We start from the raw sequence: 15,924 nt of genomic DNA on the forward strand, positions 1-15,924 counted from the left end.
TGGGCATGGGCAGATGGCAGACGACGTGATTGAAAAGCAAAAAAGAGCTGGCAGGCAATAATACATTGTTTGCAGTGTCATAGTTAATACCGATTTAATAAAGCCAATAATCTCGTTTACTCTTTTCACCTAGCATTTCATCATGTTTGGAAGCAGTGGCAGTCGAGTCCTGAATGTCATAAACATTTCGTATTTACAGAGTAGAAGCAAGCGAGTATGGGTGCGGAAACCACTCGGATCACCTATGGCCAAGTCTAAAATCTTCCGGATTACACCAAAACCAGTTTTGCCTGAAGATGAAAAGGCTGAAATCAAACGCCTATTCGATAATTACAAAAACAGTATGAAATCTATTAGGTAACACCTAAACTTAGTATTTAAATTTTGCCACAGTTGCTTTACATATATGTCTGTCTTAGACAGTATTTTTTTGAACAATCTCTCAAACAAGCAGAGAGTGGTGAAGTAGCTCAAATGAAGCATAGATTAGACGACCAAGAGCATGAACGACTAATGGAAGAAAATCGCCTAGAGAATGAAAAAACAGCCATGCTGAGACAAGAAAGGTTGAAAATCCAGGCAGAAAAAGCACAGCAAAATGTTTTAGCCTCTTTGATCAAAAAGGAGAGAGAGTCCAAACTACATGAAATCCAGATCGAAGACTTCCTTATGAAACAAATGGTAAAAATCTTTGAAAAATTTGTTTTTAAAAATGTTTTTATTATATAATAATATGGTTTTTCTAGTCCACACCATTCATCCAACCTGAAAATATTGAGAAGGCCATAGAAGACGCACTTGCCAATCCTGTCAACTTTAACTTTGCTTTAGACCTAGATGGATACATTTATCGAGGTAAAGATACTTCCATCGACACGATCCCAGAAGAGAAGCGAGAGAGACTGAATAGCAATTGAGTGTATTGAAAAGTGATTTGCATACAACAACTAGCATTGTATCCTAATCATCTTCCATACTTTCTTCATCGTCGCTAGTCATATCGGGTTCGTCAGCTTCAAGTTGGCATCGACTACAATTACAGTGAAACAAATAGTTCTCTTCTAGGATTTTTCTTCTCGAATGTCTACTCCTGGAAAGGACACATTCATCGAGATAGCTGATAAATATTTCTTCATCTTCTTGTAAGTCTTTTGATGCAACTAGGGCTACCGTATGGTTAGAGAATGGAAAAGAAGAAATACTGTTGGGCTCGCAACTATGATTACAAGCGCTCTGTACGGCAAACAGTGCCGACCCTTCATTGTTAAGAAAATCTCCCGATTCCTTTTCCATTTCTTGATAAATGGTGTCTATCAAGGAATCTGTAGTGGGATCGATGTCATTTTCGGAAACTTTACGAACCCACACACTAATAATTCCAAAAAGAAAAAAAATTCAGTATGCGGAAATAAACACTCACTGTTTGCTAACCTAAACGCACTGGTGCCTATGCCTTGACCATTTCGTCCGATCAGTGCGATCAAAGAGCGGAAGCCTTGAGGAGTTAGAAACTATAACAAAATGAAAAACCACCCGTTTAACCATCACCCAATTCAACAAAAAAAAAAAAAAAAGGGGGATAATGTTTAAACGAAAGAAATAAAACAAAATACATACCTCATCTGTTTCTGGTCTTCCAAGGGCTTTAATGGACAAATCACGCAAAAGTTCTAATTGGCTTTCAAACTCTGAACCCAATAGCTTGTGGGCAATTGTGTCTTCCTCATTAGCAGTATGATGGCAGAGGGACATCAGCTGACATTTGAGCTCTTCCCTATCTATCCTCTGAATGAAGGTAGCAAGGATTCTTGCCAATAACATGATTGTGGAAGTTTCTGGTGGATAATGCATTTTCCTGTTCAAGTGTTTGAAAGATAATGTACAGAAGTAAAAAAAAATTATTTAAGAACAAACTTCCATGCTTCATTTAATTTTTCTAATGGATGATTGGGATTTCCACCAAGCATGTTACAGCAAAGTGTTTTGTGGTATTGATTCCAGGCACGATCCTTGCACCCAATACTGCAATAAGTTACCTTAGTAGTCAGATAGAAAGGATTTAAAAATATATTTTTAAGTTCAGTATTTTTCTTACTGCACACTGGGAACAAATGATATGTGAGGATTTATCAGTTTCATCACACTCTGGATGTGGAAGTATAATGTCAGCATTACCAGTTAAACGCCTTACATTTTCTTCAGCTGTTTCAAGAGGTCTATTTAAAAAAGAAATAGTTTTGACAATGAATGTCAAATTACAAGAGAAATAAAGTACCTCATGCAAAAATCACATGCTGAATAGCCATAAGCATAGTTCCATGAAAACTGGCATGAAAATAGAGGCTGTTCTTCTATAATTGTTTCCCCAACTTTGAAACTTCGAGTTGTAAACAATCCACGTCCCTGTTAAAAATTTAACTTGTTATTGTGGTTGGTTCCAATTGGATAACCCTCCCGAACAATCACCTCCGTTTGCGGACTGGGACATATCTTAACCCCGTGATTAATAAACGTCTCTTTTGAACATGCCATTTAGTTCAAAACTAGCGATATCTCTAAGTTAGAAGCCGATTTTTGGGGATGCTCTGTCCGTCTGTTCACGAACACCACGTGTGGCTTAACTCAGGTCCTCCAAGGCTGCTTTGCGGGAGTTTCTATAATACAAAATGTGAATCATTTTTAGGCTAAAACGGGAAATTCGATGAGGAACGGCCTTCAGTATACGAGGTGGGAAACAGACCAAAATGCCCAAAGGTAGCCAAAAAGTTGCAAAGCGGATGCGGAATTGCAAACAGCAGAAAACCTTATTTTTAAATGCCAACGAATATTGGAATTTATTGGAAAAAATTAGCTGCATATAACAAACTGTTGCAAATAAATTTTTTTACTGAAAAAGAAGAAACGACAAAAACGAGTAAAAATTTATAAAGCAAAATTGGTGGCAGTGTAATATACTTCGACAACACTGGACACCAGATGCTCCGCCTTTTTTTCATTTATTGAATTTTTTCAAATATTTCCCTTCAGTTTTAACTTAAACCACACCTCAACTCTTGAACCAACTTTTTAAAATATGGCTGCTGGAACTGCCCAAGAAACGCAAAATTTTGTTACTCTCAAGGGTTCTGTGGAACTCATTGTCGATTTCTTCAGTAAGTCCATTTAATAGATGTCTGAAATGGAAGTAATGTTTGTCACGTCGTCTTGCAGATTACAGCTTGAATAGCATTCTTTATCAACGAGGCGTCTTCCCAGAAGAATCCTTTATACCTACTCAGCATTATGGGCTTACCATGTACATGTCTAAAATGCCTGAGATAAAAAAGTATACTGATGAAATTTTGCCACATCTTAAGAGTAAGTTTAAATTCTCTGGTCATTCATATTCTAGTCACTTCCATTGCCTTATCAATCACAGAATGGCTCACTGAGGGTAAAATAAAAAAGCTTGTTCTTGCACTCTGTGATGTAAATTCAAAGGAGCCTTTGGAGTGCTGGGAATTCAGAATTGTGGCTGAAGAAACTCCAACAGGAGAAGTCAAACAACAGGGAACTAAACCATTAAAAGACATCCAACAAGAGATTCGGAATGTTCTCAGACAAATTACTGCCTGTGTCACATTCCTACCACTCCTAGATTGTGTTTGTATGTGCCTGATCCTGTGTCATGAACTATTTTAAATTTTGCCCTCTTCATCCTTAGGCTCATTTGATCTTCAGGTGCATACCAAGAAAGACACTCAAGGAGAGGGATGGGGAGATGTTCAGCCACTATCAATTCAAAATGCACAGGAAGTCCAACTGAGATCTTTCTCTACATCTATTCAAAATGTCCATACATTTGTGAGTTATAAAAGTGTTTAGTGTGATTTGTGTTTGATCTAAGGTTGACTCTTTCAACAAATCTTTTAAATTTTATGAAACCCCTAATAAATGAGTTCCAACCAATAGAGAAAAAAAATTACTGAAATGGGAACTGATACTAAAATGTTTTGGTTTATTTGAATAATATAAGGAACAAAGATAGATGTGGTAGATTAGAAGTAACTAATTTTTCTCATTTATTTCATGACGGTAGTTGATGGTGCTACATATGACTCTGAACAGACTATTTTTGAAATGGATAAAAATCAAATCCAGGTGTGTTCTGTTTAAACTTGTGTCTGACAACTTTTTGGCCTTCTTCTATGAGTTGCTGAACATCTTTACGGTAAGCTGGTGGTTTCATCTCTTCTTCCAAGGTGCATTCATGCTGGACTGGTTCCTCACATCTCACTACATGTGATCTTATGAGATCAATGTCTCTCTTGAACTCATCATTGAGGTTTTCAATGGCAGAACTTGGAGCATCAAATTTCATGACAAAATATGTTCCTTCTCTATGCCATATATTGTGTGCTTTCATTTTAAAGGGCAGGGGGTTAGTTCCTAAGGAAACGAATTGTCGAAGAACTCCGCCTTGCTGCAATATCGTTTCAGCAGAACGTCGCAGTGAAGCAATCAACTCTGGCCTGGAAAGTGTCCGTAAGGTCAACGATAACTCGTAGAAAGGCATGATATTTAAAAGGACACCGACAAACGTTAAACTGAAACGAATAAACTATTTAACGTGCTTACTACTAACAACAGGCCACAAGCACGTAGTGCCCGCAGTATACTTGTCAGGCAATTGTTTTTCAGAAATTTCTTCTGCTAGGAAATTCACGATTTACATGAATTTTACAAAAAACCTTGGTTGGTTGTTATACTAGGAATTCTAAATAATTTTTTTTGTCTTTGAAATAAACTAGATAATTTCCTAATATGATTTTTTAAAATAAATGAATTAAAAATGATGTTCTATTGTGTCATCAAGTTCTGAGTTATAAATCGTCTGCTGAACCAGCAGCCGGTCTTGAACTTGAAAATTGATAGCGGCAGAAGGCAGACGTGACTTTAATTTTGAAAATCTGCGAGTAAAGGTAGTTTCACAATTTCTTTTCGTGGCAAAATGATAGTAGTTGCTAAATTCTTACAGAATCCAAATTTGGTAAACAACTTCCTGATTTATCAACCATAACACCACCTAAATCTTTTCAAATTTTAGTTATGTAATCACATGAGACCTTACCTAAGAAATGTGTGCCAACGAAACTATGCGACTACCTTCAAACCTAATCATTTAAAGTTAAGTGCATCTTCAAAGCATTTGAAGACTTTTAAGCCTCTTACCAGACATGTAGTCACTGTTGCTGAGGCACCAACTTTACAGCAATCAAAGTGGATTGGACGGTGGCTTGGGACATGAGCAGGAATGTGTTTTGGAGCAGTGGTGATTGGTAAGAATAGTGTTTTATATAGTTGGATATTTTATATAATAGTATTTTAATACACACAGGAGGACTTACCCGATTAACAGAGTCAGGCCTATCAGTAAAAAAAAATTATAGAAACTTTATATAGTATCATGTAATCATTAAATTTTGATCCCTAGATGGTTGAATGGTCTGCCTTTGGTGAGAGACCCCCACTCACAAGAGAAGATTGGGAAAAAGAATTTGAAAAATATAAACAGTTTCCTGAATACAAACAGTATTTAAATCTAATTTGTCTGTGAAAGCAGCATTATAAATTTTTATGACTCCCATTAGGTTGAAGAAGGGAATTAATTTAGAAGAATTCAAATTCATCTGGCATATGGAATATGGACACCGAATGTGGGGAAGATTGATTGGAGCAATGTTTGTAATACCTGCTGCAATTTTCTGGAAAAAGGGCTATTTCAATCCAGCACTAAAGAAGAGAGTCCTTATTTATGGTACCTTGATTGGATGTCAGGTACTCATACATTAGCTGAAAGTGCAGAAATTTCTAGACTTCAACAACCCTACAACTAAAAAAAAAATTGGCAATTAGGGTCTGCTTGGATGGTACATGGTAAAATCTGGCTTAGAAGACAGATTTCATGGTGAAGCAGATGTTCCTAGGGTTTCACAGTACAGACTAGCCTCACATCTTGGTTCGGCTTTTGTACTTTATTCTCTTTTTCTGTGGACGTCTTTACATCATTTAATACCTGCCAAAGTGATGGAAGTCTCTAAGGCAGCTATCAAGTTTAAACGATTAGTCCATTTTTCCAAAGGAATCGTTTTCCTCACCGCAATATCAGGTATTTTGTTATCCACTACCGATACTTAGTCATAGCGGCAATTAAACTATCTCTTTCACGTAGTATTTTTCATTATTGTTGTGTAAAGGAGCATTTGTGGCAGGATTAGACGCCGGTCTTGTTTATAATTCGTATCCGCTAATGGCTGGCCGATTATTACCCGAAGACTTGCTGGCGTTATCGCCAGCCATTAGGAATTTCACAGAAAATCCTTCTACCGTGCAGTTTGATCATCGCACTTTGGTAGACACATAAATATAATACTTGGAAAAGCATTAATAATATAACAATACATATGAAGGGTCACTTTACGGTCCTTCTCTTGTCGACCGTATGGCTTATATCGCGTCGGATAGTACTCCCAACTCGAGCACGATACGCCGCTAATGCTTTAGCTGCCATGGCCTGGATTCAGGTATATATTAAGGGTTTATGCAACTTGATAAGGATGATGCCAGGATATCTATATATCTATATTTCTATATCTCTAAGATTTATTTATTTATTTATTTTTCCAGGCCTCTCTAGGGATTGCTACGCTTCTATTTTATGTTCCGACACCGTTAGCTTCGTCTCATCAAGCCGGCTCCTTAGTGTTGCTTTCGACTGCATTGTGGCTTTCACACGAACTGAAAAATCTGAAGTATATCCCAAAATAGAAATATTAGTCTAGAAATCGCTGGTTAAATCTCTTTGCATCGTGGCAAGATTGGTACTACTCCATTATCGTACATATGATGGTGTTCCATTGCCTATTGAACTTAATGTTAGCAAGATACGTGACTAAAATAAATTTGTCGAAATCACAAATGTCGGCTTAGCATAAAGGGAACCGAATTTTTCTATTTCCCGATGAAATAGTGCTTTAAAGAAAAACGAATTTATTTCGGTTTTATTGGGTGGACGTTAGTGAAGTTAAGACTGTCTTTTCGTTTATAGAATGGAGATAATAAGACGAAGGCTACGGATTTATTTCAGTTAGATGATCAGATATGTTGGCAAGTTAGAACAATTAATGGTTTAGACATTGGACATTTTGGCAGACAACTGACATAATTATTATAAAATGCCCAACAGATTTTGTGTTAAAGCACAAAATAATCTAACATGAAAAGAGCAAGACATAGTATATTGGTATAACTGGTTAAGCATAACTTAGAAATATACCCTTCAAATATGAAAAACTTGGATAAGCATAACTTGGCAATAAACCCTTCAAACTTACAGTTTTTCCATCCTGCAAGATTTCATGAGCTCTACAAGGTCTTGTTGCAACTGCCTGGGTATTTCTAGCTGACAAACATGGTTATAATCTTTTAGGTTTCTTCTAATTGTGTGCATTGCAGTAACTTTGAGGGAGTAAAGAGGGCTTGTAATGTTTACTGTAACACGCTTGGGTTGAATATCTTGGGGATGAATTCTCCCACTACGTAAGTCTGGAAGATATTGCTAAAAGAAATAGAACAATGATGTAAATGAATAAAATTTGAGTATATGATTGCTTAAGAACTATTTACCTCATACCAAGGCTTTGGTTCAAATACATGTTTAGAGTTTGCATTTAACCTTTCATGTGTTATAGCATCTTGAAACAGCCATGGATGAGCCACATATGTATTGACATCGAAGAATTCGTCCGGATCAAGGGTTTTATATTTTACTCGAGCACCTTCATAATTCATCCATATAACCTCTACTCTCCTTGGAGTCGCATTGCAAAATCTGACAAAACTCAAGCCACGACTGGGTTGTGACCGAATGATTTCATGGACGCCGTCTCCCTGATTTCCTTCATTTCTTGTCATTCTCACATAACTAGAGATAGTAATATAAAATGAAACTTAAAGTAAAAGTTACGTGATACTATTTCTTTACTGTTGATTCCAATGTTACAACAAATTTAATATAGTAAACAACAATACAACATTAGATCCGTGTGACGTATCAAAGGCACGTAGTGTAGACTATTGGCAGTAGATGTAGTCTTACGTTGTCAGTCTACCAGTTTTGACACGTTAGAAGTTCTATATGTAAGTTTGACAAGTGTAAAGAACATAATTATTTAAATGGAAGATAGCATTGGAAAGCCAAACAATGGCAATAAAAAGGTAGCTTTAGAAGATTTAGATCGCGATGAACTACTGAAACGCTGTAAGAGTTATTTAGCTCTTGCACAAAGAGCAAAGCAAGCTAAAGATGGTAAGTGATAGCTCAGCACCTTAAAAATAAAGGCATTAGATGCTAACTGTTTTATTCATTTTGTAACTACATATTTTCTATTTTTATATGTAGAAGCTCAACAAAGAGAAAGTTATCTTCTTGATAAAATTTCTAATCTTGAGGGTCAAGCTTCCCAGTTGGTCACACAAGAAACACACTTGGACAGCAGTGTCCAATATGACCACACAAATTGTCAAGGCTTTTCTTTAACTTTACAAGTTTCAGATTTGGAATCCCAATTAAAATTAAGAAATGAAGAAAAAACTTTGTTAGTCTCAAAAAGTGAAGACATGCAAGCAAAGCTTAAGAACCTTGAAGAGAATTATGGGCAACAGAAAGATGGTTTTGTAGAAGAATTGAATAAAATGAATGATGTTTTGAAACAGAGAGGTGAAGCAATAACTCGGCTTGAGGAAAAATGCCAAACAAATGAAAAAGAATTTAAGGTACTCCACATAAAATCTAAAATTGTCTTGAACACTCCTTTCCTTTTCACAGATTTCTTGTATTCTTATTTGGTTAATTTTTCTGATTATTAACTTTGGCCAGGTGAAAACTGAAACCTTCCTTCAGTTGGTGGCGGAGAAGGAAAGAAAAATCGAACAGTTGGAGAGCGAAGCAAATAAATTCGAAACGCAAAGTGAAATTCTGAGTACATCAACCGTAAGCAAAGCTGAAGAAATCCACCGCATGAAAGACGTCGAAGATTCCCTAGAAGACAGATACAACAAGTTAAAAATGTTAGCTGTAAGAATGAAGCGAAAAATTGCGGAACAAAACAATCAATTGCACGACAAGGAAAATCAACTCGCGTTATTGAGAGTAGATGATAAAAACAGAAATATTTCTAAAAATCCATTAAATTTGCAGGTAAATCATAATCATTCTTGTAGCGTCATCCAGAAAATCGTAAAAGAGTAAATTTCTATTCGATTCAGGCAGCCCAAAAGGAAATTGATCGCCTGAATGACGAATTAGATGCGAAAAAATCGGAACTAAATGTGATGAAGAAAGATTGTGATAATTCAATCCAAGAACTTGCAAATAGTAGACAAAGAGCAGAGGAATTTAAAAATGAAGCAACCATCCTGAAAACAACTGTAGCCAATCTTGAGATTTCCAAAAAAGCTTTAGAAAAGTCTATTCAAGAACATAAACTCTTATATGACGACTGTCGAAAGGAAAACGAGTCAGACAAAATCCTACGCGCTGAGTTGAGCAAGGAATGTGATCGGCTCAAAAGCGAAATCAGGCAGTTGAGCTGTACTGTGGATGAACTCAATAAAAAAAATCAAGCCGTTAAGCAGGAGTCTAAGAAACAGAGCCTACTGGAATTGGAATTAACGGACTACGAAAAATCGGTGTCTGATTTGAATGCCCAACTGAATGCGATAAAAAAAGAATTTGTTTTAAAACAAAACTTGGTTGATCAACTTACTGAAGAAAAATCTGGCCTACAAGTACAAATTCAGCTATTGGAACAGCAAGTTGTCACGGAACAACAGCGAGCGGCAGAATTGAAAGTATGACGTTTTTTTTTATTTTTTCAAATACTCTAGCGTGTTTGTATTCGTTCTTCACTCTTCTTTTGATCTAACAGATGAATGTAGATGCAATTCAGCTACAACTAGATTCATGTCAAAGCGAACTACTACAGCAAAGAACGGAAATTCGCCATGCTATTGCCAGGGCAGAATCGAAAGAAAGTGAGGTCGATAATCTCAAGTTACAGTTATCCGCAGTCAACGCCGAACTCCACAAGGTCCAGACGGGATCGACGGTTGCCATTGAGACACTGCGCAAGCAACTTGGGACGCTGGAAGAATCGGCAACTACCGAAAAGGTTACGAGAGAGAATCTCCATCTAGAACTTTCTGAGCTCCGTGCGGAATATGAAAATTATAAGATACGGGCAACAAGCGTTTTAAAAAAGCAAAAGACAGAAGTAAACCCTGCATCCCTGTCGTCAAAAGAAGCCGTTAACGATTTAAATACAGATCAAGTTGAACGAGAAATGTTACAACGTGTCGTCGAGGCTCTTAAAACGAAAATAGCTGAACTTGAGTTAGTAATGAATTCATTGATCTTTATCTTGACGGAAAAGTATAAATCTTAATGGTGTGTGTATTCAGGTCGCAGCTGGTGTTCTCACAAAATGAAGTTTCGAATTTGCGATCGGAAAGGGAACGAAATGCAGCAACCCAAACATCAGCTGTTGAAACTATGCGTCAACGATTAGAGCGTGCCGAATCGGAAATAGAAATCATCAAACGAGAACATCATTCACAAGTGTCTCGGTTGCAGAGTGATAATCAATTACTAGCCTCTCTACATCGGGTATATTTAGCCTTTGGATGTAATGAAATTCATTGGTGTTTAATTTAAACAATCTATCATTTAGGAACAAATGGATGGTCTCAAGTTGCGCCATAGCCAAGAAATTTTGGAATTGCAAAACAATCTTGATGAAATTACACTTGAATCTGCAAGATTACAGAAGGTAGTAACAAATTATCAGGCGCAACGGACTGCCAGTCCTCTTGTAAAAGGTAGTGTAATCCATTGAATATCTGATTATGTATAGCTTAATTTTCTTACTTTTGTAGGTGATCAACGACGTGACGATTATACGATGGTAGAACGAGAGCGGGGTGAAGGGTCTGAAGATGGAAACCTGGCCCACCAACAGCGTGAAAACACTGAGAACGATTCGCGGAAGCCTATTCCATTAGAGCTGTTGCTTAATTCTCAACTGCCTTCCGAAGATACTGTTATTTTCCCGAATGAATTGGCAACAATTTCCTATGAACAACACTACGAATCCCTGGCGGTTGTGGAAAAACGCTGCAAACATTTAGCTGCTCTGTTGGCAGAATCAGAAGCTAATGAAGCTCGCCTCTCGCAACTTGCCGATGCGTTAAAAGAGGAAATACGGCGTGCAGAACGATCTGAAGAACGACAAAAACACATCGAAAACCTTGAGTACTTGAAAAATGTTGTTCTCAAAGTAAGAATTAAAGTGATTCCCGATCACACATGATGAATTTAACTTGCAACAAAATATTATTCTTATTTTCTCTCCTTTTTAGTTTGTTACTTTACCTAGAGGAGAAGAGCGCAGTCGACTTGTCCCAGTGCTCACCACGTTACTCCGCTTAAGTCCCCTAGAAGTGCAAGAACTACATCAAACATTTAGTCGGCAGTCGGCAGACGGGGTGGTTAGACCCATAGGTTGGGGTGGTGTTTTCAATTACTTCGCACCAAATCAATAGTCATGTGTGATGTTCGATAAAATATGTGCATAACTTTCCTGAATGCTGTTTATTTGTTATCGGTCCGGTCCAACTTGATATACTACTCCATCCATCGCTGCATATTGTCAGTGTGGGCAGTATTAGTCTAGTAACGTATTGTGGTTGCTTTTATAATAGAACAACAATTATGATTGTTGCGGCTAAGAAGGGAATCAGTATGCGATTTCAGACGATATGTAGTGTAGAAAAAAACTATTTGCGTACCTAACGATAAAAACATTGGTTATCTGAATCTGTGAAAGGTGAATGTTATATAAACTAATCCCTTTCTGTTTTACTACTTTCACATCGGCGAATACAATATTATGTCTTATCGGGTTGCTATAATTGGATTTTTGGTTTCTTTGTTCATTTGAGCAATCGCGCGTATGCTTTTAAGCATTCCGTAGAATGAGAGTTTTCATTAGTAGTGGACGCGTGGCAATTTTTTAGTGCCATTTTTCGTCCCTCACCCGCATGTTATCAGTCATCCAATCCCGTAACCCAGCCATAATATCAAATCGATCTTCCAGCTGTTGTTATTTGGTGTTTTCTTATGCTATTTAAAGAATGCTATTTCTAAAAGTTAAAGCTGTTGTTGCTGATCTCTGGAGTTCGTGCAATAGTATCGTCTGCCGCTCGATGGCGGCGGTATGGCGGTAGCAAATAGCCTTGACTGAAGGATTAATACTATAGCGGAGTGAAATTGTATTTTTGCATCCGTTCAAAGAACAACCAACATTCACGAGACAGGTTAGAGAAAAACGTTGTCCAACCAAGGAGAGAAGCCACACAAATTTGAATAAGGAACCAAAATGGAATGCTTATCAACTGCGTACTGGCGCGCTAATTTCCTTCGTTTATTAAAAAAACTTTAAGTACTATAGAAAAATAAGCTTGATTTCCGTCATTATCATTCCATTTTCAATCGAAATCATGTATATGTATCATTGAATATTAAGATTTTTTTAAAATACAAAATTGATTTAAAGCCGGGCTTATTTTGTTGGGCTTATTTTCAGTTATGGCTAAATTTTAAATTTGACTCAAAATACATGATTTCGATGCAGAATGGAATGCTTATCACCCAAGTCAAAATTATTTTTGAATTGGCCTTATAGTTTTTGAATTTTACATAAAAAAACAAAAAAAAAGTCGGGGTGTTAGCAGCACATTTTTTAAGTTTATTTTTTAAACGACTGGTTTAACGAGAAAACCACTATCGAAATCGGACTCAGCGTTCAATTTTGACTACACCCTGTGATTTTTATCGAATTCCAAAAGTTTTAGTTTTTTGTAGATTTTGACGAAAGTGAGAAGGCTATAGCCTTCCCACTTTTTCATTTTTGGCCAAATTTTTGATTTGGCTTAAAACACATGAATTCGATGCAGAATTGAATGCCAATCACAAATATCTAGTTTATTTTTCAACGAGCTTTATAGTTTTTTAAATAAACGTAAAAAACGTAAAAATAAGAATAGTCGGGCTTAAAAATTTTGCCTGCAAAAATTTACACTCATCGGAATTGGTTGAATATTACAGGATATACTCACAATTGAATGCCGATTCGGGGAGAATTTTTTTTTTTTCATTAATTCAACCGTTTGTGAAGTATACCGCAAAACTAATGCGCCCGTACGTGACGGCTCTCTAAACAAAAAACGCCCTAGCGCTGTCGCGTACTGGCGCGAATCGTTTATTTAAAAAACTGTAAGTCCCATTGAAAAAAAAAAACTTTATATCGGTGATTACTATTCAAACCTGAATCAAAATCATGTATATTCATTTCGCTTTCTACCGATTTTCACGAAAGTGAGAATACAATAGTATCGTCTGCCGCTGGATGGCGGCGGTATGGCGGTAGGAAATAGCCTTGACTGGAGGATTGATACTACAGCTCAATCCTGTAACCAGGATTGGTGACTGATAACATGCGGATGAGGGGACGAAAAATGGTACGAAATAATTGCCATAGTATTCAAAGTAATAGTATCAGCTTACAATTGAAATGGAATTTAAAGCAAGATAGGTATTTCGCCAGCAACAAAATTGGAAATCCGGATGGAAGCTGGTTTCAACTTTGTCGTCCGGAATAGCTGCGATGCAAGTGAGGTGCAGAAACCCAAGTCGGGCATGTGTAACGACAATCCTGAGCTAATAACGATCGATAATGATTAAATTACACGTCATGCATATAAGGATCTTCATTACGGCATTTAGCCTATGGGAAGGACAGCCTTCTTGAGTTCCAACCTTACATAACTATATCCGCGGAAACGGCAATCAGTTTAACACTTTCTCCTTCTTTTTGACTTCTGTTTCCGGCTAAGCGTCGCTAAGCTCTACCTGACTAAAATAAATTCTCGCCTGTAATGAGGTGCGGAGAGATAGATGAAGACAAACTATATTTGCCGGACAGTAAGTTCATGTTTGGTTATGTCTTCGAACAACAGAATGAACGAGGAATTTTCCAGTCAATTTGTGGCAAATGTGTTAAGATGGGAACTTTACATCGTATCGACATTCGTAAATGCTATACAGCAGACTTGTCGCTGCGTGAACAGTGTACAGTTTAAATTATGGTCTTCGTTTCTCATTGAGAACGTAGACTGTATAGGACGCTGTTAGGAGACCTACGATCAATACATTTGGAACTTTTGTGTCGAAAGACACTGCGAGACGTAGATGTATGCAGCCAATGTATAGCAACACAGGCCTTCACAGTGCGCAACTGTTCGGTGGCTAGATTTACCAAGAAAAAAAAACAAAAAAATGCATAGGTATAGTATTTGTAATACATAGAACATTACTAGCCTTTTTTTGAAATTGTATTTTTGCATCCGTTCAAAGAACAGCCAACATTCACGAGACAAATGAGACAGGTGAGCGAAAAACGTTGTCCAACCAAGGAGAGACGCTACACAAATTTGAATAAGGAACCGGTTGGACTCGAGTAAGGTATATTCAAGCGGTGGCTATTGTAAAGTATTTAGATGAAAACCAATTAAGGGCTATAACAGGGAAATGGTGGATGAGATGGGATTTGATAAAGTGTGTGTATGTGTGGTTTTCTTTTTTTTTCTTTTTTTAAATTGAAACATGATGACATCTAATAATTGGTACAGTAACTTGTCAATGAGTCGACTTGAACAACGAGAAATATATTCATGCCAAGGTTTATTATTTTAAAAACTATTATCGATGATAATAATATTGATGATTTGGAAAAGGAAACGAAATTCTTCCAATGATAAACACTATTTAGTAGTAACATTTGACAGGTGCAAGAATATCTAGGTTAGGTATATCCCAGGGTATAATAATTAGCGTTTTGTTCTATAATGTCTTTGCTTTTGTCGTCCTGTTTTCTTTCTTCTTTTCTTTTTTTTTTTTAGAATTTTTTTTTGTCTTGCAAGGATATTGATTGTGGAATGCGACGTGCGATATTTCAGACTTCTTTTTGCCCATTAAAAGAGGAAAATGCAACGAAATGTTTTGTTAAGCAAGATGATCAATGCACCGCCACAGAGTGACATTACTTGGCAAAACTCAACTGAAATTGAAATCAGAAACGACATCGTTCATTTGAATATCTAAAAGTGAGTGCATTTGAATAAGTTGCATTTTCTTTTTCTTTTTTTGTATGTTTTTTTGAACTTTTTTTTGCTTTTCTTTTTCTTTTTTTCAGCTTTTGCGTCGTCTATATATACAAATTGAAATGTTTTGTCATAACGAGCCATGTGACAGATGATGAGACAGAAGTAGGCTAGCAAGGCAATTTGAAGATAAACGGCAGTGTCCATGGTGGAGCTACATAAAAAACTTCAGCGATCCCAAAGTATAGTAAATATAATGAATCCAGTCAAATCGGTAGTAAAAAATAAAAATAAAAAGGAAAGTTTTTAAATCAGTAGTTAATAAATCAACGAAACATGTCAGCACAGATGACGATCCATCAAAATCCGATTCAAATATATGATATCAAATTAACTTTGAAAAAATGGAAACTGAGCTCAGTCCAGTCAAGTAAAAAGATGAAACGTGAGTAGCAAACCCAACAGAAGTTGTATACCAACAAGAAACAGGGAAAATGTAATTAGAACGAGGGATAAATTTGACGGATTGGATAGGCTAGGGAACATTATCGTCGTCGTTTATAAAAACAGAATGGATGTGTTACTACAATCAGAGATTCCCAGTCCTATAGTATTTTGCCGCTGAGGTGTGTAGAAGTTAACAAAAACAGTAGCAATGTTCTTCCA

At 36.7% G+C, this 15,924-nt stretch overlaps 6 protein-coding genes across 6 annotated transcripts; 3 read left to right on the forward strand and 3 right to left on the reverse strand.

Annotated features, from left to right (window-relative positions):
• Positions 1-20: 20 nt before the first annotated feature.
• Positions 21-964, forward strand: LOC130699257 (small ribosomal subunit protein mS26-like). Its single transcript, XM_057521584.1, has 3 exons — positions 21-357; positions 420-681; positions 747-964. The coding sequence occupies exons 1-3, from the start codon at positions 143-145 to the stop codon at positions 915-917; spliced, it is 648 nt and encodes a 215-aa protein (XP_057377567.1). The 5' UTR covers positions 21-142; the 3' UTR covers positions 918-964.
• Positions 903-2,647, reverse strand: LOC130699254 (histone-lysine N-trimethyltransferase SMYD5-like). The gene is made up of 7 exons (XM_057521580.2): positions 2,467-2,647; positions 2,276-2,403; positions 2,096-2,216; positions 1,915-2,036; positions 1,618-1,855; positions 1,432-1,511; positions 903-1,369 (listed from the first exon to the last, which is right to left on the reverse strand). The coding sequence occupies exons 1-7, from the start codon at positions 2,530-2,532 to the stop codon at positions 961-963; spliced, it is 1,164 nt and encodes a 387-aa protein (XP_057377563.1). The 5' UTR covers positions 2,533-2,647; the 3' UTR covers positions 903-960.
• A 344-nt stretch (positions 2,648-2,991) lies between these two features.
• On the forward strand, positions 2,992-6,958 carry LOC130699261 (cytochrome c oxidase assembly protein COX15 homolog). Its single transcript, XM_057521589.1, is given in 12 exon segments — positions 2,992-3,152; positions 3,211-3,357; positions 3,419-3,646; positions 3,704-3,843; positions 5,087-5,318; positions 5,378-5,412; positions 5,474-5,571; positions 5,631-5,817; positions 5,896-6,148; positions 6,237-6,391; positions 6,450-6,563; positions 6,667-6,958. Coding segments are annotated over 12 exon segments (1,809 nt in total). The 5' UTR covers positions 2,992-3,073; the 3' UTR covers positions 6,808-6,958.
• LOC130699259 (small ribosomal subunit protein bS6m-like) lies at positions 4,038-4,651 on the reverse strand. The gene has a single exon (XM_057521587.2). It carries the CDS (start codon positions 4,553-4,555, stop codon positions 4,109-4,111), a length of 447 nt encoding a protein of 148 aa, XP_057377570.1. The 5' UTR covers positions 4,556-4,651; the 3' UTR covers positions 4,038-4,108.
• LOC130699258 (von Hippel-Lindau disease tumor suppressor-like) lies at positions 5,617-8,085 on the reverse strand. Its single transcript, XM_057521586.2, has 4 exons — positions 7,666-8,085; positions 7,374-7,597; positions 5,802-5,866; positions 5,617-5,744 (listed from the first exon to the last, which is right to left on the reverse strand). Exons 1-3 carry the CDS (start codon positions 7,951-7,953, stop codon positions 5,851-5,853), a joined length of 528 nt encoding a protein of 175 aa, XP_057377569.1. The 5' UTR covers positions 7,954-8,085; the 3' UTR covers positions 5,617-5,744; positions 5,802-5,850.
• A 43-nt stretch (positions 8,086-8,128) lies between these two features.
• Positions 8,129-11,995, forward strand: LOC130699242 (GRIP and coiled-coil domain-containing protein 2-like). Its single transcript, XM_057521548.2, has 9 exons — positions 8,129-8,347; positions 8,441-8,814; positions 8,918-9,238; positions 9,307-9,891; positions 9,969-10,432; positions 10,501-10,705; positions 10,770-10,917; positions 10,975-11,375; positions 11,458-11,995. The coding sequence occupies exons 1-9, from the start codon at positions 8,215-8,217 to the stop codon at positions 11,638-11,640; spliced, it is 2,814 nt and encodes a 937-aa protein (XP_057377531.1). The 5' UTR covers positions 8,129-8,214; the 3' UTR covers positions 11,641-11,995.
• The last annotated feature ends 3,929 nt before the right edge of the window (positions 11,996-15,924 follow it).

This window comes from Daphnia carinata, chromosome 7 (assembly GCF_022539665.2).
Source record: "Daphnia carinata strain CSIRO-1 chromosome 7, CSIRO_AGI_Dcar_HiC_V3, whole genome shotgun sequence".
Lineage (NCBI taxonomy): Eukaryota > Metazoa > Arthropoda > Branchiopoda > Diplostraca > Daphniidae > Daphnia > Daphnia carinata.